Genomic DNA, 27,193 nt, shown 5'->3' with positions numbered 1-27,193 from the left:
TTTTTGTTCTTTTCTTGGATTAAAAGCTTGCCTTTCTCATGTTCTGTTGACTTGATGAAGATACTTAACCTCATGGGCCAGCAAACAGTGTCTAGGTGATATTCTGTTATACCTGTAAAAAACCTATACTATGTAGAAAGTGATTCATTGCTCACCTTTGTAGTTGGATGTATAATACTAATCCCATTCTTATTTATTCCTACTATAATTACTTCAGGATACTTTGGTTCTGTGGCTTGTTTAACATCAAAGAAAGCAGAACCAAATGTTGGCCACTTATAAATGTATGTCAGGAATGCTTGTTTTGCTGCATCAGCTGTCATACCTAGATATGAAACATGAAATAAAAATTATAGTCAGTAAGTAATGGTGTGTGAGTTTTAACATACATCTGTTAAAGCTGCTTTAAAATAACCCATGCAAAGGCATCAACTTGGTTTTTCTTTTTTTTCCCCTTACAGTTGCAGATTTATTCTTTAGGGAATAACAGGTTCATTGCATAGAGGCATAAATCTTTTCTGCGGGTTTCTGTTCAAGAATGCCTCTTCCTATCTCTTTACAGAATAACAGGTTCATTGTAAAAAGGAATAAATCTTTTCTGCTGGTTTCCATATAAGATCATCTCTTCCAACACTATTACCTTAGGAAACAATTAGTTCTCACACTATCCCTTCTTTATACTCATCATTGCTCCACATGTATGTTTTTATTGTGTACCTGTTTACAATAAATATATTACAAATCTGATGTAACTCCCTTTTGGTGGCAGTAACACCTCTGCCAATCCCAATTAGTATTGCTATTTATTTTCCTAACAAGGAAACATCATCAACTTGAGATCACATTTTAAGGGGAAAAAATCACACAAGCAAGACATCAACCATAGCAATTGACCACACATGAAAATTTGGACCATAATTCTCATAGTAAGCAGTTACAACTATCTGAAGATACACCGTTTAAACTTTTGCATACACTGTTTGTCATTCGCACAGCCCCACTGGGGCCACTTACTGTCCAAGTGCAAAGCACTTTGCAGTGGAGTAAGTAAGAGGTTTGTGAAATACTGTTTTGACATTGGTAACATGCTTTCTATATTGTGGCAAAGTGTGTGGTTTTTAACCTATAGCTGGTGCCAGAGATTTCTTTGGTTTGAACATTTTTATGTAGTGATGCACAAATACAGTGTAAAAGAATGAAATGAATGAGTGTGTCATTAAAAAGTAGTGTAGCACTATTTAATTATTAACATCACTTGTGTACATTATTTTCTTTGAATTTTAAAAATGCCATTGTTAAGTGCATTTGCCAGAAATGCACTATTCTTCAAGGTGACTGGTATTATTAAATTGTAAATCGAAAATCATTAAAATTATCATTAACCATAAGAATTATTCAATTGCTAAGGTTTATTCATTTTATTTATTTTGAGGCATGAATACAGCTGTAGCAGTCAACACAAGAATATTGTTAAAATGATATTGAAAGTATATGTGCATGAGGTTGAAATATTATGTCCTCTTATTACTTACTATTTTTCACACAAAATAACAAGCATGCTAGAACAAAATTTCACATTACATCTTCTCCCTCCTCTTTCCTAGCCCTCAACATCCCATGAACAGGAGAGCTCTAGTCGGCCCTCCAGTGCATAATACTTCACACTGGGGCTTTAGGCAGCTGAAGTGGGGCAGAGCGAGCGACAAAAACAAACTGCAGACATGAAAGTTTAGAAGTTGTACTTTCAGAAGGTCATAACTGCATACTGCCAGAATTATCGCCCAAATTTTCACATGGGACCGGCTACTGGGGCTGATATCTTGCTATTGTGGTGTTTTCTGTTTAAAATGTGTGGTCAGTTTGCTGATGTTCATAATTTGATTAGTTCATAATTTTTCGAGCTAACGCTCTTGCTACTTGGTCCCCATACAATGTTTTTCTTAACTGAAGTAGTTTTTCAGGAACACAGAATTGCTCATATCACCTGTCTCCCTCATTAAATGAAATAAATCTACAATGACATATGCTAGTTACAAGGCTTTAACCACCCTGTGCATAGTTCTAACAAAACTCTGAAGATTAGAAAAATTACTCAAACATTAGAACAGACTATAATCCACCCACTCTACATTAAAAGAGATTAAAAACAGCCCAGGTAACCAGAGGTACATCTTTCTTAAACCACACATACAAGATTTTCTCAGAATTCTACAAACTTTATAGACTTTAAGAAGCCATATGAATGTGATCATAGCGTTATGGTTTTGAAAAATCTTTAAAAATAATTGTACTCCAACCAAAATTAGTCAGGTTGATAGAACCCAGCAAAAAATGTATAGTGAAGTTCAGAGAAAAATGCTCTGAGCTGTTTCTCATAAAAGCAGCTGCAAGAAAGGGATACTGCTTGTTACTACAAGTATCCATCAATGTATTTGAATATACAGGGTGGTTCAAAAAAGACTTTACAACTTTGAAATGATATAAAAATTTATTGAGACAACTTATAGGATAGGTAGTTGTGTCATTTTGTAGCAAACAACATTAAGTTCGATTCATGTAGAGGATCAAATCCCATTCTGCCACCAGGAGCACCGATGTAGTGAACAGTTAAAATGTATCTAAAAACACAGATGATGTGACTTACCAAACGAAAGTGCTGGCAGGTCGATAGACACACAAACAAACACAAACATACACACGAAATTCAAGGTTTCGCAACAAACTGTTGCCTCATCAGGAAAGAGGGAAGGAGAGAGAAAGACGAAAGGATGTGGGTTTTAAGGGAGAGGGTAAGGAGTCATTCCAATCCCGGGAGCGGAAAGACTTACCTTAGGGGGAAAAAAGGACAGGTATACACTCGCACACACACACATATCCATCCGCACATACACAGACACAAGCAGACATTTGTAAAGGCAAAAGGTTTGGGCAGCGATGTCGGTTGAGGCGGAAGTACAGAGGCAAAGATGTTGTTGAAAGACAGGTGAGGTATGAGCGGCGGCAAATTGAAATTAGCGGAGATTGAGGCCTGGTGGATAATGAGAAGAGAGGATATACTGAAGGGCAAGTTCCCATCTCCGGAGTTCTGACAGGTTGGTGTTAGTGGGAAGTATCCAGATAACCTGGATGGTGTAACACTGTGCCAAGATGTGCTGGCCGTGCACCAAGGCATGTTTAGCCACAGGGTGATCCTCATTACCAACAAACACTGTCTGCCTGTGTCCATTCATGCGAATGGACAGTTTGTTGCTGGTCATTCCCACATAGAAAGCTTCACAGTGTAGGTAGGTCAGTTGGTAAATCACGTGGGTGCTTTCACACGTGGCTCTGCCTTTGATTGTGTACACCTTCCGGGTTATAGGACTGGAGTAGGTGGTGGTGGGAGGGTGCATGGGACAGGTTTTACACCAGGGGCGGTTATAAGGGTAGGAGCCAGAGGGTAGGGAAGGTGGTTTGGGGATTTCATAGGGATGAACTAAGAGGTTACGAAGGTTAGGTGGATGGCGGAAAGACACTCTTGGTGGAGTGTGGAGGATTTCATGAAGGATGGATCTCATTTCAGGGCAGGATTTGAGGAAGTCGTATCCCTGCTGGAGAGCCACATTCAGAGTCTGATCCAGTCCCGGAAAGTATCCTGTCACAAGTGGGGCACTTTTGGGGTTCTTCTGTGGGAGGTTCTGTGTTTGAGGAGATGAGGAAGTGGCTCTGGTTATTTGCGGAGATACGTTCTGTGGGGGCTTAGATCAACACCTTCAACCCATTACATGCAGTCTCCCATCCTTCATCAAAGACACCAACCACTTTCTCGAATGCCTGGAATCCCTACCCAGTCTGTTACCCCCGGAAACCATCCTTGTAACCATTGATGCCACTTCCTTATACACAAATATTCCGCACGTCCAGGGCCTCACTGCGATGGAGCACTTCCTTTCACACCGATCACCTGCCACCCTACCAAAAACCTCTTTCCTCATTCCTTAGCCAGCTTCATCCTGACCCACAACTTCTTCACTTTCGAAGGCCAGACATACCAACAATTAAAGGGAACAGCCATGGGCACCAGGATGGCCCCCTCGTATACCAACCTATTCATGGGTCGCTTAGAGGAAACCTTCTTGGTTACCCAGGCCTGCCAACCCAAAGTTTGGTACAGATTTATTGATGACATCTTCATGATCTGGACTCACAGTGAAGAAGAACTCCAGAATTTCCTCTCCAACCTCAACTCCTTTGGTTCCATCAGATTCACCTGGTGATACTCCAAATCCCATGCCACTTTCCTTGACGTTGACCTCCACCTGTCCAATGGCCAGCTTCACACGTCCGTCCACATCAAACCCACCAACAAGCAACAGTACCTCCATTATGACAGCTGCCACCCATTCCACATCAAACGGTCCCTTCCCTACAGCGTAGGTCTTCATGGCAAATGAATCTGCTCCAGTCCGGAATCCCTGAACCATTACACCAACAACCTGAAAACAGCTTTCGCATCCCACAACTACCCTCCCGACCTGGTACAGAAGCAAATAACCAGAGCCACTTCCTCATCTCCTCAAACACAGAACCTCCCACAGAAGAACCCCAAAAGTGCCCCACTTGTGACAGGATACTTTCCGGGACTGGATCAGACTCTGAATGTGGCTCTCCAGCAGGGATACGACTTCCTCAAATCCTGCCCTGAAATGAGATCCATCCTTCATGAAATCCTCCACACTCCACCAAGAGTGTCTTTCCGCCATCCACCTAACCTTCGTAACCTCTTAGTTCATCCCTATGAAATCCCCAAACCACCTTCCCTACCCTCTGGCTCCTACCCTTGTAACCGCCCCCGGTGTAAAACCTGTCCCATGCACCCTCCCACCACCACCTACTCCAGTCCTGTAACCCGGAAGGTGTACATGATCAAAGGCAGAGCCACGTGTGAAAGCACCCACGTGATTTATCAACTGACCTGCCTACACTGTGAAGCTTTCTATGTGGGAATGACCAGCAACAAACTGTCCATTCGCATGAATGGACACAGGCAGACAGTGTTTGTTGGTAATGAGGATCACCCTGTGGCTAAACATGCCTTGGTGCACGGCCAGCACATCTTGGCGCAGTGTTACACCATCCGGGTTATCTGGATACTTCCCACTAACACCAACCTGTCAGAACTCCGGAGATGGGAACTTGCCCTTCAGTATATCCTCTCTTCTCATTATCCACCAGGCCTCAATCTCCGCTAATTTCAATTTGCCGCTGCTCATACCTCACCTGTCTTTCAACAACATCTTTGCCTCTGTACTTCCGCCTCGACTGACATCTCTGCCCAAACTCTTTGCCTTTACAAATGTCTGCTTGTGTCTGTGTATGTGCGGATGGATATGTGTGTGTGTGCGAGTGTATACCTGTCCTTTTTCCCCCCTAAGGTAAGTCTTTCCGCTCCTGGGATTGGAATGACTCCTTACCCTCTCCTTTAAAACCCACATCCTTTCGTCTTTCCCTCTCCTTCCCTCTTTCCTAATGAGGCAACAGTTTGTTGCGAAACCTTGAATTTCGTGTGAATGTTTGTGTTTGTTTGTGTGTCTATCGACCTGCCAGCACTTTCGTTTGGTAAGTCACATCATCTGTGTTTTTAGATATATTTTTCCCACGTGGAATGTTTCCCTCTATTATGAACAGTTAAAATGGTTACTTTCACTGGTATTGTGTCTCTGGATACACTCGAATACTTTGTAATTCCACAGATCAATGCAGATGACCAAGAGGGGATAGTTTACTATCGGCAGCACAGTGCACCACCTCATTTTCTCATAGAAATTTGAGGTTTCCTCGATAATCGCTTCCCAGGTCGGTGGATTGGCCTTGAAGGGACAATCGCATGGCCAGCTCGCTCCCAAGACTTGATACCACTGGATTTCCTTCTCTGGGGTTTCATTAAAGACCAAGTGTTTCTTCATCCCCTACCAAACAATTTAGTTGACCTGAAAAGTTGGATCTACACTGCTGTTGCACAAGTTATTCCCAATTTTCTGGAATGAGTATGGGAAGAAATTGACTACTAGTGAGGTGTTTGCCACATCAAAAATAGTAGTTACACTGAACCAAAATGACAACTGACACTTTTACGTGAAACTTGAAGTTGTTTGCTACAAAATGACAAATCTACTGATTCTGTAAGTTATCTCAATAAGTTTCATTACCATTTCAAAATTGTAAAGTCCTTTTTGACTCACCTTGTATAATGAGAGAATGGAACTGTCTGGAATTCACTAATGTCCTTGCTCTCCTGTCCAAAAATGTTCAGGAAATTACTACAGAAAATAGCACTGAAAATTTGTCTCTGAATAGCCTTCAAACACAGAAATTATGGTAACTGATCCATCACTTATAAAAATAATCACAATGGAAGAGCAGGGAATTAAAAATGTAGATAAATTTACATATTTAAGAGAAATTATAACTTAAATCTCTGTGATGTAACAGAATAAACAAACTAACTAAAGTACAGTACATCACCAAGAAAAAATACAACAAAAAAGGCTGCTCAATAGACAAAATTAAAACACTACAAGACAGATACACAAATAAAACAGCATCCAGATGTAACCATTTTCAAAACAGCTAACACTACAGAAATATAGAGAGTACTCAAGGTAGAAACAAGGCAAATCAGAACATACATAAACAAAAAATACCAAAGATACTAGCTTCTAATGAAATAGTGTACAAGGAAATGTAAGCAGTAATGGCCACAACAAGAAGAAACATATTATAGTTTTCTGACATCTAATCAGGTCATCTAACAACATCTGGAGGATTAATAGAGAAAGTATGAAACAGGAAAAGCAACATTAGGTGGATTATAGAAATCGAGGAAGATATGAGGAAACTACAAATTACAGTAGAAATTAGACTCCGAACCTAGGTCAACAGACAGAGCAATGGGAAGGGTGATTTCAGACAATGAAAGATAGAAGAGATCTGAGCCGAGAGAATCAAGATATACCAGGTTGAAAGGAAACAGGAAAAATCTTATTATAAAATCAGCTTAAGTGATCCAGTGAAGGCCACAGAGTGAATTACAATGGCTATATGCGCATTAACAGGTTTCACTGTATGAACACCGGACATACTGTTCACTTAAGAGCATTTAATACCTATTGCTTACAAAACTGATTAATTCTTGACTCAGTCACTGCAAAGTATAATCAAAGTAAGCGTATGTACCAGTCATTATCATATTATCATAGTCAGTGCTACATCAGTGATAGCAATTCTGCAACACTGTGTGGTTGTAAGTGTACAGATCTTGTAGTATTTTAAGTATACACAAAATACTGTCATATCAGTTGCAAACAAACAAGTCTTTTCTCTATCTTAGTCCACAAGAAAACTTTTCCATTCCTGAAATATTCTGTAATAATATTTGTTGAAGAAAAAGTCAATGGACTGATAAATGTAGTATGCATAGTTACCAGCATTTTGTTTGTAAGCTGAGCTGATGCTCTTCTTCCAGTCACTTGCACTTTGGAGTTTGTGTAAATCATTGGGTACAAGTGTAGATAACATGTCACTGCAAATCAAGATGGTATGAATTAATGTCATCCCATACAGATTAAACTATATTGCTTAATTCCTGCTATATATTTCATGCTACTTACGGAATAAACTGAAGTTGTAGTGTATTGTCACCAAATTTAGCTCTGTATATCAGAGCAGCAAGCTTAATTGTGTCAGCCTTGGAACATTTGTGATAACCTGCAAAAGAAAAAAATCGACATTAAGAATTCCTTATCATTATACGTCTAAAAATTTTGGAAATAAAATCACTGTTCATTAAATATACAGTGTCATTAGCAGAACAACTTTGTGAGGTAGGGAGGTCTGTGATGGGGACCACTCAACCTTGAGAGGCCAAATGAGGGGCTACTTGAATAAAGGAGTGGCATCATCAGCTTCATATAACGGTAACAACGGCTGGAAGATCTGGTGACACATTGATCACATGACCCATGATCATAGATCATTCCTTTTATTGTCTTATAGGCAGCAGTCCACAAATTCAAACATCCATGAGTGGTGTTTATATTTTACATTTCTCTCATTAGTAATGACCCGCAATTTGTTTAATAGTTACATTCCTGACGGTATTCATTTGTCAGCAATTTTATGGAGGAAAAATCACTTATAGAATTCACAATCTAAATTTGAAATGTGAATTTCCAAAATTAATATCAAATCTACATGCTAAAGAAGTACTTAACTGCCAAAATGGGAATAACAAAAGCACAGAAAACCAATGAACACTTGTTAAACCAGAAACATTAAGAAACTTCAGATAACTACTTCATCAAAAGAACATGATACACAGGTAATAGCAAAAACATAAAGATAATCTAAAAACAGGAAACACCAAAGAGAAGTAATGACTTTTTTTATGGTTAGTTCCAGGGCATTCCCTGCACCAGCGCCTGGATCAAGCACCATCAAGGAGTCAGCAGCATGTATGATTAAGCCAACTACAAGTAGCACAAGGAACCACAATGGAAGTTCACAAACCGATATATAATTTCAGAACAACTTAGTCCAAACATCATGTAACAATGAATCACTTTTATTTGTGCATTTAAATATCATGTCTTTAAAAAATAAAACTGATGACATGAGTATTCCTTTAGGAAAGAACAAAAACACCATATTATGTGTTTATGATTGTTGGTTAAGTGAGGGTCAGTAGGATTTGTGTGTACCACCTGGCTTTGATTTAGTCACAGACTTTTATACAAAAACACAACAGTGTGGTGGAGCTTTAATATACATTAGTAGTTACCTAGATTTGCAGTATAGTGTCTTTAACCTTGCTGATTAACATATAGGAAATGTGTTTGAAGCAGCTGCAATGCTACTTTCAACACTAAAACTTATTATAGTATCGGCATACCATACTCCAGACAGTGACAATGAATTATTTACAAAGGTCTTAGAAAAATGATCTTACACTTTGAAAAATTAAGCAAATACAGAATATTAATCTTTGGAGATATAAACATTGGTATCAGGCTATAGACATCAAAACAGCTTTATGAACAGAAAATGTTAAGATCCCATGATCCGTATTGTGTTAATAACAATCCAACAAGGCAGTCATCCTGTCTTGATAATGTCATAACCAATGTTGAAAAAGGCCTGTATGAGTTGGGCTGTTCAGTATTTACTTTCTTTTAGACCATGAAAGTACACAGTGAAAATAAAAAATTAATAAACTTATATCTGAGTGCCACAAAGCAAAGCATATTAGGCTATTGGATGATGAAAATATTGACAACTACACGACACTGTTGCAGAGTATTAGATGAATTGACATCCTGCTTGAAAGTGAGAACATTGTGAATGCATTTTCAGTTTTTATAAATGTACTCACAGACCCTTTTAAGACCTGTTGCCCAAAGGTTCTGAAAATAAATATGTTAACAGCCCAAAAAGATGACTCTACATCCAAGTGGTTCACACACATTCTCCAGAGGCTTAGAATATTAGTTATGATTTATTGTGATAAATATAAAAACTATGATGCCGACAAAGCTTGTTACATTAAGTAAAAGAGCAAATACACATCAGAAATCAGGTTGGCAATGTGTAAAGCAAATGACAATTACATTAGTAAGTCCCACAACAAGTTTAAAGCTGCTTGAAATGTTTTAAAGACTGAACTGGGGAGAAGCAAGAATTATAAGTTACGACTTAATGTCGGTATCGCACCATATGAATTCAACGTCTATGTTGTTAATGCTTGCGACATAAGTACCTCTACGACATTATCTATATTCTACAACAATCTGAATTTCTTCTACATGTGAATGGAAAGAGGTTCATTTAAGTGATATCACGAAATCAACTGCAAGACATTTATGGTTTATCTAATTTTGTAATTAAAAAATAGGAGACATAATAACATACCCTCTCTATTTACTTGTAAATTGGATATTTACTGGTGGTTGTTTCCTAGCATGTTTAAAAACTACAGTGCTCACACCACTACAAAAAAAGGAGATAAGTCAAGTCCAAGTAATTGTTGACCAGTTTCTCTAACACCCATTCTTATTGAAAGAAGATCCAACTCCAAATCCAAAAGCATCTATCTGCCAAGAACATTCTCAGTAATTCTCAATATGGATTCCGACCGGGCTTATCAACTGTGAAAGCAGTGGAAAATATTATTTCTTTCAGTTTGCTTGCGTTTGAATCCACACTTTCTGTAATTGTCATGCTTGTTGGCCTAAATAAAGCTTTTGACTCTGTCAGCCAAAGAGTTCTATTAAAAAAGCTCTTCCCTTATGATCTCAAAAACAAAGTGCTGTCTCTGATTACATCTTATCTGAGTGAGAGAAGACAAATTGTACACATTAACAAAAACAACTCAGATATTCTGGGTGTCACACAAGATGTCTCACAATGTTCCATGCTTGGACCTTGCTTTTTGTAATTTATATAAATGGTTTGTCCAATATGCTAGGTTAAGACTACACAAAATGCAGATGACACCACATTTGGTACAGTTGCTAGTGCCTTGGACACACTCAAGCAGAAAAGTGCAGAACAACTCATATTATCCAATACATGGTTCAGAAAAAATGAATTACAAATTAACCACTCTAAAACTGTAATTATCCTTTTCATCCTATGTAACAATGACAACTGTAGTGTCTCAGTAAATCTTCTTAGCATTCATCTCGTTCCAAAATTAACATTGGAAACTCACACTAACTATGTATGCAAAAAGTTAGCCTGAGTCACCTATATTTTAAATAAACTTTAGATTTGTGTGAAGGACAAGCTGCTACTGAGCTCCTATTATGCCTTTTTCACAGCCACCTCACATACCCACTACTGTTATGGACAAATCCTCTGGAGCAAAAAAGAATTTTTATTTGGTGGAAAAAGGCCATTACCTGCGCTGCTTGAGTAAGAAACCATATATCACGTACAGAATACTTTCCGCCGGCCCAAGTGGCCGTGCGGTTAAAGGCGCTGCAGTCTGGAACCGCAAGACCGCTACGGTCGCAGGTTCGAATCCTGCCTCGGGCATGGATGTTTGTGATGTTCTTAGGTTAGTTAGGTTTAACTAGTTCTAAGTTCTAGGGGACTAATGACCTCAGCAGTTGAGTCCCATAGTGCTCAGAGCCATTTTTTAGAATACTTTCAAAAGCTCAACATACTGACAGTTGCATCATTGTTTATTCTTAACTGCTTGGTGCATATCAAGGAAAACAAAAGACAGCCATAAACTATGAGAGTCTATACATAACCAAGACACACAATAAAGGCGAATGATGGACATCCCAGTTACCAGACTTAAAAAAATAGTTACACATACATAAGGATACAATTATTTAATACTATGTTAGCTCCTACAGCATACAGTGCATCACTGAATGTCTTCAGAAATATTACAAAAAGGTGGCTTGTACAAAAAGCCTTTTATACAATGGAAGAATTTAAAATGTGCTATAAAAATGATATGATCACTGTATTACTTGAACTACTCCAAAAACATTATTTTGTCATACTGTTGTGTTTTATTTTCATACTGCTTTCATACTTAATGATTAACATGAATCAAGCTTGTCTCATTTATACTTGTTAAACTGTTTTCTTTGACATGTGCACTGTATTACACACACTGTTTTTCCTTGTCATTCTACATGATGCATTTATATTTAATGATTACTGATTGTGTCCAGTAAAAACCATATATATATTTCTTCAACATGTTAAAAATGTAGGAATTCTTATACAGCTATACAATATATGTAAAATGATGACATCAATTGCATGGGAAATACTTAAAGATGGATCAATAAATCAAATCAATACATCAATCAATAATTATCATAAATTACAAGAAAATATAGATAGAAGTTAGAGAAGAATTCAAGGAAGGAAAAAGGAGTAAGAGAAGATGTGTAAGAGCACAGTAAAGAACAATTGACAAAGAAACTATGGAAACTAAGACCATATGAGCAAAAAATGCCAAGTAAATACCATGTAGTACATTCCTTTCTTAAAAGTTTAAAAACACTGATTTTGGAAAGGAAATCAATTTAATGTGAGCTATGAAATGAGTACCTAATTCCACACTGTTATGTGGCATGAGTTGTCAACATGGAACATTGTACTGGAAATTGGTGCAGCAGAATTTGTAAGTTTATCAAAAGTGAAAATTTGCTTCAGAATTTGTAAAATTACAAGCAGACAGAATTTCTGGCCAGTACTTACCTTCAGAAGGCAAAATTCCACGCACTGCTACAGATAAACTTATTTAAACATAGAAAAATCAATGCCTAGTTTTTGGACCTGTTAGTTCCCTCCTCAGGGGCAAAAGAGTAGTAACATTCTCACACACTGGAAAGCTCCAGCATATAATTTTAATCAATGAGCAGTAATAATAAAATAATCTTTATTTATTTTACTATAAGAATGACCCCCCTCCCCCATGAACCATGGACCTTGCCATTGTTGGGGAGGCTTGCGTGCCTCAGTGATACAGACGGCTGTACCGTAGGTGCAACCACAACAGAGGGGTATCTGTTGAGAGGCCAGACAAATGTGTGGTACCTAAAGAGGAGGCACAGCCTTTTCAGTAATTACAGGGGCAACAGTCTGGATGATTGCCTGATCTGGCCTTGTAACACTAACCAAAACGGCCTTGCTGTATTGGTACTGTGAACGGCTGAAAGCAAGGGGAAACTACGGCCGTAATTTTTTCCGAGGGCATGCAGCTTTACTGTATTGTTAAATGATGATGGCGTCCTCTTGGGAAAATATACTGGAGGTAAAATAGTTCTCCATTCGGATCTCCAGGCAGGGTCTACTCAGGCAGATCTCGTTATCAGGAGAAAGAAAACTGGCATTCTACGGACCAGACCGTGGAATGTCAGATCCCTTAATCGGGCAGGTAGGTTAGAAAATTTAAAAAGGGAAATCGATAGGTTAAAGATAGATATAATGGGAATTAGTGAAGTTCAGTGGCAGGAGGAACAAGACTTTTGGTCAGGTGAATACAGGATTATAAATACAAAATCAAATAGGGGTAATGCAGGAGTAGGTTTAATAATGAATCAAGAAATAGGAGTGCAGGTAAGCTATTACAAACAGCATAGTGAACGCATTATTGTGGCCAAGATAGACACGAAGCCCACGCCTACTACAGTAGTACAAGTTTATATGCCAACTAGCTCTGCAGATGATGAAGAAATTGATGAAATGCATGATGAGATAAAAGAAATTATTCAGGTAGTGAAGGGAGATGAAAAATTAATAGTCATGGGTGATTGTTCTTCGAGAGTAGGAAAATGGAGACAAGGAAACATAGTAGGTGTATATGGATTGGGGGTAAGCAATGAAAGAGGAAGCCATCTGGTAGAATTTTGCATGGAGCATAACTTAATCATAACTTAACCATTCTTGCTTCAAGAATCATAAAAGAAGGTTGTATACATGGAAGAATCCTGGAGATACTAGAAGGTATCAGATAGACTATATAATTGTAAGACAGAGATTTAGGAACCAGATTTTAAATTGTAAGACATTTCCAGGGGCAGATGTGGACACTGGCCACGATCTATTGGTTATGAACGGTAGATTAAAACTGAAGAAAATGCAAAAAGGTGGGAATTTTAGGAGATGGGACCTGGATAAACTGACTAAACCAGAGGTTGTTCAGAGTTTCAGGGAGAGCAGAAGGGAACAATTGACAGGAATGGGGGAAAGAAATACAGTAGAAGAAGAATGGGTAGCTCTGAGGGATGAAGTAGTGAAGGCAGCAGAGGATCAAGTAGGTAAAAAGATGAGGGCTAGTAGAAATCCATGAGTAACAGGAGAAATATTGAATTTAATTGATGAAAGGAGAAAATATAAAAATGCAGTAAATGAAGCAGGCAAAAATAATCACAAATATAAAAAAGCCAATGAAATATCTTAAAGTAAGAGACCAAAAGATCGAAATTGTTAAAGAATTCAAATATCTTGGTGAATGGATTAGCTGGAACGCCCTTGAGAAAAAAGCAATAGAATTAAGAAGAAACAAAGTTGAACTAGCTTTTCAGCTTACTAAAAATACTTATAATAAAAAGTCCCTCTCATGGAATTCAAAAATAAAACATTACAACACTGTCATTAAACCAGAAGCACTATATGCAGCTGAGACATTATCTATCACTAACCATGGCCCAATTGAAAGGCTAGAGATCAAAGAAAGAAAAATATTGAGGAAAATTTTTGGCCCCAAATTTCATAACGACAAACTAATTCATACCAAAAATGAAACACTCTACAAAACCACAGAAAAACTTTCGGATACAATGAGGAAAAGAAGAATTGAGTTTTATGGGCACATTCTCAGAATGAACCCAAATAGACTTACAAAAAGAATGTTTGACTACTTCAGGAATAAAAAATCCAAACCAAATTGGTTTATCCAAACAGAGAAAGACTTAAGAGAACTACACATCACAGAAAAAATGCTCACAGACAGGACCGCAAAAATGATAAGCAAAGACAGAAAAGAGGGATTCCAGCTCCAAAATAGAAAGAAAAGAACGATTGTCATCTCTGATGAGGAAAGAAAAGCAAGATCAGAAAGAATGAAGCAGTACTGGGCGAAAAGAAAGGCACAGAACACACAGAAGTGATTGATTCAACGTACCCCAAAGTTGGGTGAAACGAAGAAGAAGAAGAAGAAGAAGCAGGCAAAAAGGAATAAAAACGTCTCAAAAATGAGATCGACAGAAGTGCAAAATGGCTAAGCAGGGATGGCTAGAGGACAAATGTAAGGATGTAGAGGCTTATCTCACTGGGGATAAGATAGATATTGCCTACAGGAAAATTAAAGAGACCTTCGGAGGGCAGAGAACCACTTGCATGAATATCAAGAGCTCAGTCGGAAACCCACTTCTAAGCACAGAAGGGAAAACAGAAAGGTGCAAGGAGTATATAGAGGTTCTATACAAGGGAGATATGCTTGAGGGCAATGTCATAGAAATGGAAGAGGATGTAGATGAAGATGAAATGGGAGCTAGATACTGCGTGAAGAGTTTGACAGTGCAATGAAAGACCTGAGTTGAAACAAGGCCCCGGGATTAGACAACATTCCATTAGAACTACTGACAGCCTTGGGAGAGCCAGTCCTGACAAAACTCTACCATCTGGTGAGCAAAATGTATGAGACAGGCGAAATACCCTCAGACTTCAAGAAGAATATAATAACTCCAATCCCAAAGAAAGCAGGTGTTGACAGATGTGAAAATTACCGAACTATCAGTTTAATAAGTCACAGCTGCAAAATACTAATGCGAATTCTTTACAGACGAATGGAAAAACTGGTAGAAGCTGACCTCGGGGAAGATCAGTTTGGATTCCATAGAAATATTGGAACACGTGAGGCAATACTGACCTTACGACTTATCTTAGAAGAAAGATTAAGGAAAGGCAAACCAACACTTCTAGCATTTGTAGACTTTGAGAAAGCTTTTGACAATGTTGACTGGAATACTCTCTTTCAAATTCTAAGGGTGGCAGGGGTAAAATACAGGAAGCGAAAGGCTATTTACAATTTGTACAGAAACCAAATGGCAGTTATAAGAGTTGAGGGGCATGAAAGGGAAACAATGGTTGGGAAGGGAGTGAGACAGGGTTGTAGCCTCTCCCAGATGTTATTCAGTCTGTATATTGAGCAAGCAGTAAAGGAAACAAAAGAAAAATTCAGAGTAGGTATAAAATCCTGGGAGAAGAAATAAAAACTTTGAGGTTCGCCGATGACATTGTAATTCTGTCAGAGACAACAAAGGACTTGGAAGAGCAGTTGAACAGAATGGACAGTGTCATGAAAGGAGAGTATAAGATGAACATCAACAAAAGCAAAACGAGGATAATGGAATGTAGAAGAATTTGCTGAGGGAATTAGATTAGGAAATGAGACACATAAAGTAGTAAAGAAGTTTTGCTATTTGGGGAGCAAAATAACTGATGATGGTCGAAGTTGAGAAGATATAAAATGTAGATTGGCAATGGCAAGGAAAGTGTTTCTGAAGAAGAGAAATTTGTTAACATCAAATATAGATTTAAGTGTCAGGAAGTCGTTTCTGAAAGTATTTGTATGGAGTGTAGCCATGTATGGAAGTGAAACATGGACAATAAATAGTTTGGACAAGAACAGAATAGAAGCTTTCGAAATGTGGTGCTACAGAAGAATGCTGAAGATTAGATGGGTAGATCACATAACTAATGAGGAGGTATTGAATAAAATTGGGGAGAAGAGGAGTTTGTGGCACAACTTGACAAGGAGAAGGGACCAGTTGGTAGGACATGTTCTGGGGCAGCAAGGGATCACAAATTTAGCACTGGAGGGCAGCGTGGAGGGTAAAAATGGTAGAGGGAGGCCAAGAGATGAATACACTAGGCAGATTCAGAAGGATGCAGGTTGCAGTAAGTACTGGGAGATGAAGAAGCTTGCACAGGATAGGGTAGCATGGAGAGCTGCATCAAACCAGTCTCAGGACTGAAGACCACAACAACAACAACAACAACAACAATGAGCAAATTTTTTTCATGAATAATTTTGGTTTAGTGTATAAAAAGATAATTATATCATAGATGTTTAGAGAGAGGACTGTTGAAACATTCCAGTCTTTTAAATAATTAACAACAAAATTCTCTAGTGTAACGTATACATTTATGATGGCTCTTTTTCTTGATCTTCAGCATATGCAGATAATGTTACAGACCGTATGCAACAGAAGAGCCAAATTGGGCTTGGTGCAGCTGCTTTGCGCATCTACCATAACCATTCACGTAACGTGATTTTGTATAGGTCTTTGTGGCAATGCCTCAGACTTGCCGCAGCTCTATAGATGAATTCAGTACTACCAGCAGTCTTTTGTGCTTGGGAGTTGAAAATGGACAGCAGCACTGTCAGCTGTCAAGGTTCTTCTTTTACCATCTGAAGTATAGAGCTTCCTCAAAAAGAATGGCATATGATAGCTTATTGTTCATTCAAAATAACTTTAGTATGCCATTTTTTGTGTGTCCATGTCAGTGTCACTGGGTAATATTTGCATTTCAAATGCAAAACAGCACCGTTCACTTGATAAGTATTCAGTATGCACATTTCAGTTTAAATTTATGTCTAGATCTTGTCATAGAAATTATGGTCTCAGTGATAGACCTCTTCCACAACCTTTCCCTAATCTATCCTTATTTTCTCCATGAACAAGAAACTTAAAGAGTTCTTAAAGTTATCTATTTTTAAATTTATCCGTCTGTGTTACTTGTAATTTCTATCCTAGTCCTAAGTATAGACCAGAATTTATATGTGGCCAATCATACTGACAGTCCTACCAAGGGGAACAACTTGTAGATTAAAATGTCTAAACTCATGAGTCACTCTATCTTTCATTGTACTTATTTTGGCAGAATGTAACTGGATTGTTTGGAACCACACAATGCTTGGAGCATGTGCTATGAGAAACCCACTCACATTAAGGAGAGCCACTGGATATGCTTTTAGAGATAACAAAGGATGTGACAAATATAGCTCTGGAAGTGGTATGAATGATGAAAGATGATGAAGGAAAGGGTAGGGAGAGAAGGAAAGAAATGTGTTCTTCACCTATGGAGTCTGATCAGAAACTAAGATTACAACACCAATATTCTTGGAGTGCAGTAATTCTGATACACATGCTTGGCAACTGTGCAGAGTTTCAGCCAGTTACCACCTACAGCATTAGTTATAGGTAATCACAAATGGTGAGTCATTTGGAAAACTGGTCTCGTGAAGAACCCTGCTCAGTTATTCAATTTCTGCGGGTGAAAAAATTTAAAGCAGCAGAAATTCATTGGCCACTAGTAGAGATTTACAGAGTGACTGTAATGTCTCATCACTATGTCACATAATGGTGTCAAAAGTTCGCAGGCTGTAGAGAAAACATTAGTGATGAGGGCTGCAGTGGCTGACCCAGCACGGCATCAACAAAATGAACTCAGCTGATATGGAGGAGCTGATTCAGGACATCAAGAGGAGCACCTGGGAGGCTGATGATTCACTTCAGATGAGAAGGTGAAACACTTCATGATAACATGGCTGAACATGCAAGGACAAAATTTTTACCAGAATGATATATTCAAACTCATCCCATGAAGTGACAAATGCCTAAACCAGCTATGGAGACGATGCCAAAAAATAATCTAATGTATGTACTATCAGTTGTCTACATTCATTGTATGAAAAAAATGTATACATTTCACTGCAGGCTTTGTAACCTTAGTTTCAGTTCACCCATCATGATTTTAGCGAACAAGTACATACTGAGAAAGTTTTCTAGTTATAACAATGGAAAATATTGTACACCATATGTTATTATAAAACCAATAAACACTTGTAAATTTACCGCTTTTATACTCTGCTAAGAAAGCACATTACTCTTGAGCCAGAATATTGCAAAAAAAAGTCTCTCATTATTGTTACACTAATAAATTTACTCAAAAGAAGAAAGGAATATCATGTGAAAATAATATTTTTATCTAACACATTATATATTTAAAAGATACTAACAAGTAATAAAAGCAGAGATAGTGCTTGTAATGGTCATGTGTTATTATTATTATTATTCCTTCCTTTCCAGTGTCCTTTATCCAGCCAATGCCAGGCCAGGACTAGTATGGTGCTTCTCCAAAATCATGGAGAATCAAACACATCCACATTTAGGCTATTATTATAATGTGGTTACGAATCCGAAAGGCATTTTAAAGTTACTGCCAGCCAGCCTCCCCTCCCTTCCCCTCTAGAGAGGAATCTATATATCCCTTCTGTCTGCATCTAGTGTGACTGCATGGTCAAGTGACATTGTTTTCCAAGTTGTCTGCACATTGTGTATCTCATGTGAGAAACAGCCCAGTATTTACCTAGATGGATGTGAAAAAATGCCTAAAAACCACATTCAGGCTTGCCAGCAAAACCTGACACTACTGTTAATGTTTGGGGCAAGTTCAATCTGAGGCCAGAGTGCTTCCTTATGTCCTGGTAGCAGGTGCTTTAACTTACTCAGCTATCCAGGTAGGTATTTTTATTAATATTGTGTAATTTTGACCAACTTGGATCACTTCAAGTCTTATCACAATGAGCTTAAAAATTTGCTTTATTTTGCAACCTGAATTTCTTTATTTCTTAAGCATGTTCACCAGTCCAGGAACTACTTCATGCGGTCACAACCTTTTTTCAGAGGAGATCCCTGTCAAGCTTATCTTCAAGTTTGATGCCTAGTTCTTAGAGGTCTCCTTTGCTGCTTACAAACCTATGTATCATGATTTTGAACTTTGTAGCAAAAATCACAGAGACTTTTAACATTCTGTTGCTCATTCATTTGAAGTGGGTATATAAGTTTACCTGTCCTTTGTGCGGTTTCAATTATATTCTCTCTTTTATAGTAATTTCTTTTTCAAAACATTTTTGTTGGATTTTCTGGTAATTGGATTTTAGAGCTGGTTTTACAACTGCTTCACAAATCTTTGTGTTTCCAATGATGATGTACATGTTTGTCAGATGCTGCAATAGTGCAATTTTAATTATAGACGGTGTTCTCAAAGGATATATGTAAGCTCAAATATACAGTGAGTCTTTTAGGAGATTGATTTAGGTCACAATTGTTTCTATTAAAATTGACAACATAATGACATCATCATCAAAGGCTAGGCAATCTGCTTTGCTCTCTTTGGTCTCAAGTCACATTTTGTGCATTAACTGCTGCCTCCAGATCTTGTGAAGAAACATTTAAAAAGCACAGGAGAAAAGTTGTCATATGGTCTGACAACTGCTGTAACCTTAAAGTGACAGACATGTATTATAAGTGACAGACATGTATTATAAAGACATGTGTATGAAGGTAATATTAAGCGATTGGAACTTTTGTACTGTTGAGCATCTTTTCCTAATGCCATATTGGTATTTGTCTATTTGGTGCTTTATTTTGTTCTCCAAGCAAGAGAATTCTGTGTGCGAATTGTAGGAAGTAGAGCCTGCTGTAATTGGTAACATTTTTCATGGTCTTTATTGCGCAATCAATGGCTAAAGACAGTTTTCCAGAATTCACATAGTTTCCTTGCTCTAAAATTCTTCTGTTAGCTTTTTTTTTATCTCTAATTAGTTTTACAGGGCTTCTTCCTAATTTCTGTGACTTCTGAATGTAACAAGGGTGCCTTATTTTCAACTGAATAATGTGGCAAATTCATCTTTGTAAGGTCAATTGGATCGCAACTCCTCAGTGTGGATTTTTCAGTCTTGGGCAATTAGAAAATTCTTAAATTAATCAATATGAAGCTTATAATTTTCTTCATTTGACATTTACTGTATATCATCTTTTCACTGGCTGCACCATAACCAGGGTTGTAGCCCCTGAGTTTCTTTTTGAATCACCTATAAAACTTTCTTGCTTCATTCTTTTTTCCCCTTATTGATTCCAAAAATTCATTTCATAGAAATGATTTTGAGTTCTAATTAATTTATCTGTTTGAGCTCATCAGATTTTGGAAGTTCTATACTAAATGTAGTTTAATCTCTTCTTAGTAGGGTCTTTTCTTGAGAACTATGTTATAGATATCATTTTTTTATAGATATCATTCCATCTAACATATTCCTTGTTTCTTTTGCTTTTTTGTGTAAGTTCCTTGGTAGCATCATTAAGCATTTGCTAGTGTTATTAAAAACTATGCAATTCTTAGCTTCAGTTTGTTAATGTGATCTGTTCAGAAGTGTTACTGGTATTTTTAGGGATGAGATGAAACTTTTTGTGGGTATGCAGTGATCCAAGTCCACATTTATGTATTTTATTGTGTTTAACATTCATGACTTCAGAGCTTTCTTACTCAAAATCACAACGTGCTATTTGAAACTCACCAGTTGTTTGGACAATGGATTGTCATGTAACCTACCATATAGTTTTTAGCCAACTACAGCTTGTCTTTTTTCTATTCGCTAAAGAGATACTACAAAATAGTTAGTCAATAACTTTTTATTTTTAAGCTCAAACACTTTGCACTCAAATATCTAAGTCAGTGCAAAGAATAGTAATAATAATTAAAGTGTAAAGGAGTCTTCCCATGTGATCATCATCACAGAATATTGCTTCATTTCACTGTGCATTCATAGATGTTCTTCTGGTGACTATCACACAGCCTCCCCCTCCTGCTGTAGAGTGTAGCTCCAGGAATGTAGGGGCATTTATATTTCACATGACACCCAGCTCTCATCTGTGCTGAAGGCATTGCTTGAACTTCCTCAGCTTCCGGTATTGGCAGTGATGGTACCACATCCCCTTGTGGTACCAAGATGGTGTCATCCATGTCCAGTAACATGGAAGATGAAACTTTGTGTTCAGCATGTACATTCCCTTTAGTTGGTGACATATGTGCATGTTTGATCCATTCCAATGATATCACTTGGCTCTTCCCATTTCGATCTATATGCATGATATGTTCGTCCCATGAGCTCACTCTGTATGGCCCAGAATATGGGGGCTGCAGCAGTCACTTGACAGCATCTATCCATAGCATCACATGGGTACATGACATTGTGTATGAATTTAATTACTGCCCCATGTCTTGAGACATCGGATGGGCAAAGTCTGGCCATATGCTCGCGCACCGTTTGCAGCACATACAGCAATTCAGTGTGTCATGCCCCAGTTTGATCAGTGAAGAATTCTGCAGGTAGTCATAATAGTTCACCATAAACCAATTCTGCAGTGGATGTTCCTAGGGTTGGGGTTGTTTTGGGAAGGAGACCAGACAGCGAGGTCATCAGTCTCATTGGATTAGGGAAGGATGGGGAAGGAAGTCGGCCGTGCCCTTTTCAGAGGAACCATCCCGGTGTTTGCCTGGAGTGATTTCGGGGAATCACGGGAAACCTAAATCAGGATGGCCGCACATGGGATTGAACTGTCGTACTCCCGAATGTGAGTCCAGTGTCTAACCACTGCGCCACCTCGCTCGGTGGATGTTAAAACAGTATGAAGGCCCATCAAAATCAGTGGCAAACCTGACAACCAAGATTGTGCATGGCACATTAACATTGCTTTTAACATACTATGCCAGTGTTCCACCATTCCATTGCTTGTTGGGTGATACGCCATGGTATGATGATGGTGGAAACTGCAGATGTTGGCCAATTGTGAGAACAACATTGATTTGAACTGAAGCCGCTGGTCTGTGGTGACATGCAAATGGCAGTTGAAATGTGCATTCCACTATGAAAGAAATACTTGCGCCACTGTTTCTGGGGAAATGTCCAACAATGAAACCACCTATGCCCATCTGGTGAAGCAGTCCACTTCAGTGAGGAGGTAATGGTATCCTTCCATTGGCAACAGAGGTCAAATGATGTCCAGGTGCACATGTGTGAAATGTTGTTTTGTAAGTGGGAAGTTCCTACCGCTTTGTGTACATGTCATCCAACCTTGGCCCTCTGACACTTTAAGCATGTTTTTGCCCAACTACGACAGTCCATATTTATATTGGACCACACAAATCTGTCCACTATCAGTTTAACGCTGGCATTTATTCCCAGGTGAGCAAGCCCATGGATGGTGTCAAATAATTGTCATAGCAGTTTCTCAGGTTTTCCCTGTGATATGTCACATCAAACTCAGAAATAATTCACCAGCAGATTGTATTTGCCGCAGACATAACCCAGATGTACTATTGCAATTAAATTCAGCAAGTTTTTGGTCTGTCTCTTGTGCAGCAGCTAACTCCTTGTAGTCAATAGTCTGAGAGATTGATTCCAACTGAGACAGGAAATCAGCCACAAAGTTCTCTGCTCCTTTTATTTGCTGGAGGTCTGTCACGAATTGGGCAATGGATTCAAGTTCTCTAAGTTGTTGCAGTGAGCAACCACCCTTGTCCCTACTGAAGATGAAAGTAACCGGCTTGTGATCTGTGAAAACCGTGAATGTTCTGGCTTCCACTTGTGGCCTTAAGTGCCTCACAGTTTTGTAAATTGCCAGCAATTCCCTATCATAAGCACTCCATTTAACTTGTGATAACATAAACACACAGGAGAAGAAGCCCAGGGGCTGCCAGTGGCCTTTGACATGCTGGTGTAGAGCTGCGCCAATCGCTTGCTGGCTAGCACCCACAAAAATTGTCAGTTACACCTAGGAACCTGGTGTGCCAACATCATTGCCTGACATGGACACGCCTTGATCTTATCAAGTGCCATCAGCATTTCTGGTGTCCACTGCTGACATTGTTTGCCCACTGTGTCCTTGCCAGCTAGTGCTGAAGTCAAAGGTCCCTGGTCGGCAGTTGCATTAGGCAGATGTCGCCTGTAGAAATTAACTGCTCCAATAACTGGTGTAGCTAGTGATAATCAATGTGGTGAGCCATCTCTTTGATAAGGGCAAGATTATCTTGCAGTGGGCTGATACCAGCTGCTGTCACTGAGTAGCCCAAGAATGGCACCTGACATCATCGAAGCAAACAGTTTGATTCATTGACCAAAATGCCATATGCATCAATGTATTGGTAAACAGTCTTTAGATGCAGTTCATGCAATTTCTCGGCTGCTGAAAAGACCAGGACATCGTCCAGGTATGTGAATCAGTACGGTAAAGCTCTTAGTACTTCATCAACAAACTGCCACCCAGTTTGTGCCACAGTTTTCAAACTAAACAGCATACAGAGGTATTCGAATAAGCCAAATGGTGTCATGATAGCTGTCTTCGGTATATCAGCAGATGTGATTGGTATTTGGTGATATGCTCTCCAGCAATTAATGCCAGTACATGCATAAAATCCCTAATACATTGTATTGGATAATGATTGGGAATGATACCAGTACCGAGTGCCCAGCAGTCTCCACATGGTCTCCATGTCTTGTCTTTCTTTTTTACTAGATGAAGTGGCAACGACCACGGACTGTCGGATCTATGGATGACTCCTGAGCACAATTGTTCTTCAAATTCTGCCTTTGCTGTGGCATAATTATCAGGAGCTAACTACCATGTCTGCTAAGACACTGGTTGATCATGTGTGGTCTTGATGTAATGGACTGTATTGTGCTTAACTGCCTGTGTACACGGCACGGATTTGCAGTTTGCTACATGTGGCATCACCTTCTGTCTGTCATCAAATGTAAGCACAGAACTTCATCCAAAGGTGCCTTTGATGCACTGCATAGCCCAGTGGATGCTCGACAAACCAATAGCTACTCCAACTGCATAATGAAACATGAAATCCGCACCCAATATTGTGTCTGACACATCAGCAATCATGAAAGTCCATGGTAAATGTTCTAGGAAAGCAAGGTTTACAGCTATCTGACATTTTCCATAAGTCATTATCGAAGTCTGGTTCACTGCTGTGAGTTTTGAGATGGAGGAAGTTTCACATTGCAACTTCTAACAGGCAATGCACTGATGTCTGAACCTAAGTTGATTAGATAAGTGCAGCCAGATTTAACATCCATGACAAAAAGTCAATGGGACAGTGAGGGTAAAGGAAAAAAGGAAAGCTCACCATTAGTTGGCCATCCACCATTAGTTGCCCATCATCACTCTCACCTCACAGTGGTAAGTGCTGGTGCTCAAACTCATGACTAGGGGCACCTATCACTGGTTGTTGTCACCATTTGGGTGAGAGTAGGGCGGTGTGCACCGTGTCATCTTGTTTCCAAAGTGACAGTGGTTCCAGCAGATAGACATGTTGCCATCTCCTTGCTCTTGTTATATGTGCCTGCCTTGCCTCTGAGCATTGTCAGTATCTGTCGCTGAAAGCTGTCAATGTGATTTCCTATCTCATCCAGTTATTGATGTTGTAGTATCACTGCAGATTCCTGAAGGTCTGTACTGCCACATCTGAATGTCACAGATGACAATAACGTGAATCTAATGAGGCATTGGCCTTGTTAGCGACTGAGAGCAATGGTGAAACATCACATGCCTTGGGAAGAGCAGCAGCCACTCTAACTGCCTCTGGCAACTGTGCGTACCAAACATGTTGCAGTGTCATATCTGTCAACTCAGTGTCATTGACTAAGGTTCGCAGGTGCTACCAAAATTCCAAAGGTGACTTATCTCCTCTCTTCCCACCATGCAGTGCTTGTTGGATATGTTGTTCCATTGGCCGATGTAGCCTCTCAAGGATTAACTGTTTAAAATGCATATACTTCTACCTGGCATGCAGGTGGAGTATTATATCTGCACTGATCGTTGGTGTTTTATTGTCAAGCACACTAACAGCAATCATAAATTTAGTATCTTTGTTTACAGTGCCATGATGCTGGAATGTCAGATTAAGCACTGTAAGCCATAATTCAGGTTTATCAGGAATGAACTGTGCTGGGCGTATTTTCATCTTGCTACTGTTATCCACCAAATGGCTGTTCCTTGATGCAGTAGAAAAGTTCAGCACAACATTTTCCTGGTTTTCAGCATTGTGTCATAAATCTTTGATGTGCTTCAACAAAGTGTCGTGCCGATCCATAGTAATCTGTGTGATGCGCGGATGTGGTGACTCCACAGTAGACAATACTGAATGGTGCTACATTTGTTCATCTACAACAGAATTCAATATACAGGGCCACCACTTTGGCCAACTACAGCTTATCTCTGTCCACTAAAGAGATTCAATGAAGTAGTTAGGCAACAACTTTTTATTTTTAAGCTCAAACAACGTGAACTGAAAAATCTCTGTCAATACAAAGAATAATAATAAAAATCAAAGAGTAAAGAAGATTTTCCATGCACTTGTTGCCACAGAATAATACTTCACTTCACTGTGCATTCACAAATATTCCTCTGGCGACTCCCACGAGTTCATGGTGAAAACCCAATGACATAAAATGCAGGCTATGATTTTTGAAAAGGGAAACGTCTCCACCTTTACAACTGGTTCTTTTTTAAGCAGGATAACTTCTGATGATTTTCCAGTAATTCTTCTTTCACAATGAAGCAAATTCAATAAATTTACTATTTACAGTTTCCATTGTAAAAAGTAACAGCAAAATTTCTTAAATGATGTAATTGTATATGAAACACAAATATTTTTTAAAATGTTAAATAACTCAACTAAAAACATATACTGTACCTCTAAGATATTTTGGTATCTCCTGAGGATAATGAAATATTGTGTCAGCATATTTGTCTTTTCCAGGGACAACATTAATCCAGAGCTTCCTCATGAAAAATATCTGATACTGAAATTGAACAGCACTCTCTGCAACAAAATCAGAAGTGTAATGATAACCAAACTGTATAATGTTATAATACTCACTCTCAAAGTCATGAGGAACAGATCTTGATCAGTTACTGTGTGATATCTTGATAGTAACTTTACAGACTAGTTCACACAAAAGCTTACTCAACATAGAAAATATTATGTTCTACTGATACATCAAATATTAAATATATTCATGTCTACTGTTATAGGCTGATTTGGTATCTAATTCAATACAATTAAGTCAAGAATGCCTTGACTTAATGAAATTCAAAATTTCCTTAAAAGAAGTCATTTTTGTATGTATGGTGTTATTTTATTTTGAAATGAATCAGCTAATCAAGCTGTAGCATACTAGAGTTTTGTTATGCTTATAGCAAGTTATGATCCACCCAGCAGTCTGGGACAAATATCATCTGATGATGTTCCTAATAATGTGGAGGCACAACTGTCACAAATGTAAAGGCCGCAAGCAAAATGAAAAAAGGTGCAATTTTAGTTGAACTGGCATTAGGCCATAGTCTAAGCAATTGCTGCTGAGTTTGTTTGAGTTTGAAAAGCAAATAATGAAATCTTTATAGCCTTTGGAGGCTAGTCTATCATCATAAGGATACAAAAATCAGGCACAGAAACCATGCCTCACACCACAGTCTAATGCCCGTAAAACTAAAATACCCATAATGTAAATACCAGCCATCAAAGTCGACACCGTATGATAAATTGGGAATATCATTATGCAAATGACAGGCCACAAGAAACTACAAGACTTAAAAGTGAAAACATGAATAAAAATGTTTCCAGAATCAAATTTTCATTCTGCAGTGGAGTGTGTGCTGATCTGAAACTCCCTAACAGATAAAAACTGTGTGCCAGACTGAGACTTGAACTCAGGACCTTTGCCTTTCGCGGGCAAGTGCTCTACCAACTGAACTAGCCAAGCATG

The 27,193-nt window shown here is 38.6% G+C and overlaps 1 protein-coding gene across 1 annotated transcript in view; it reads right to left on the bottom strand.

Annotated features, from left to right (window-relative positions):
- The window catches only part of LOC124616139 (myosin-VIIa-like), a 388,269-nt gene that overhangs the window by 11,793 nt on the left and 349,283 nt on the right, over window positions 1–27,193 (bottom strand). Inside the window, exons 35-38 of the mRNA XM_047144413.1 lie at window positions 26,122–26,250; window positions 7,650–7,746; window positions 7,464–7,561; window positions 156–325 (exon numbers count right to left, since the gene is read on the bottom strand). Of these exons, the coding sequence (XP_047000369.1) occupies window positions 156–325; window positions 7,464–7,561; window positions 7,650–7,746; window positions 26,122–26,250 (494 nt within the window). The remainder of the gene's footprint in view (window positions 1–155; window positions 326–7,463; window positions 7,562–7,649; window positions 7,747–26,121; window positions 26,251–27,193) is intronic.

The sequence above is a fragment of the Schistocerca americana genome, chromosome 5 (genome assembly GCF_021461395.2).
Source record: "Schistocerca americana isolate TAMUIC-IGC-003095 chromosome 5, iqSchAmer2.1, whole genome shotgun sequence".
In the NCBI taxonomy this organism is placed as follows: Eukaryota; Metazoa; Arthropoda; class Insecta; order Orthoptera; family Acrididae; genus Schistocerca; species Schistocerca americana.
The sequence above is the reverse complement of the archived record's forward strand: the minus strand, read 5'-3'. Positions and strand labels throughout refer to the sequence as shown.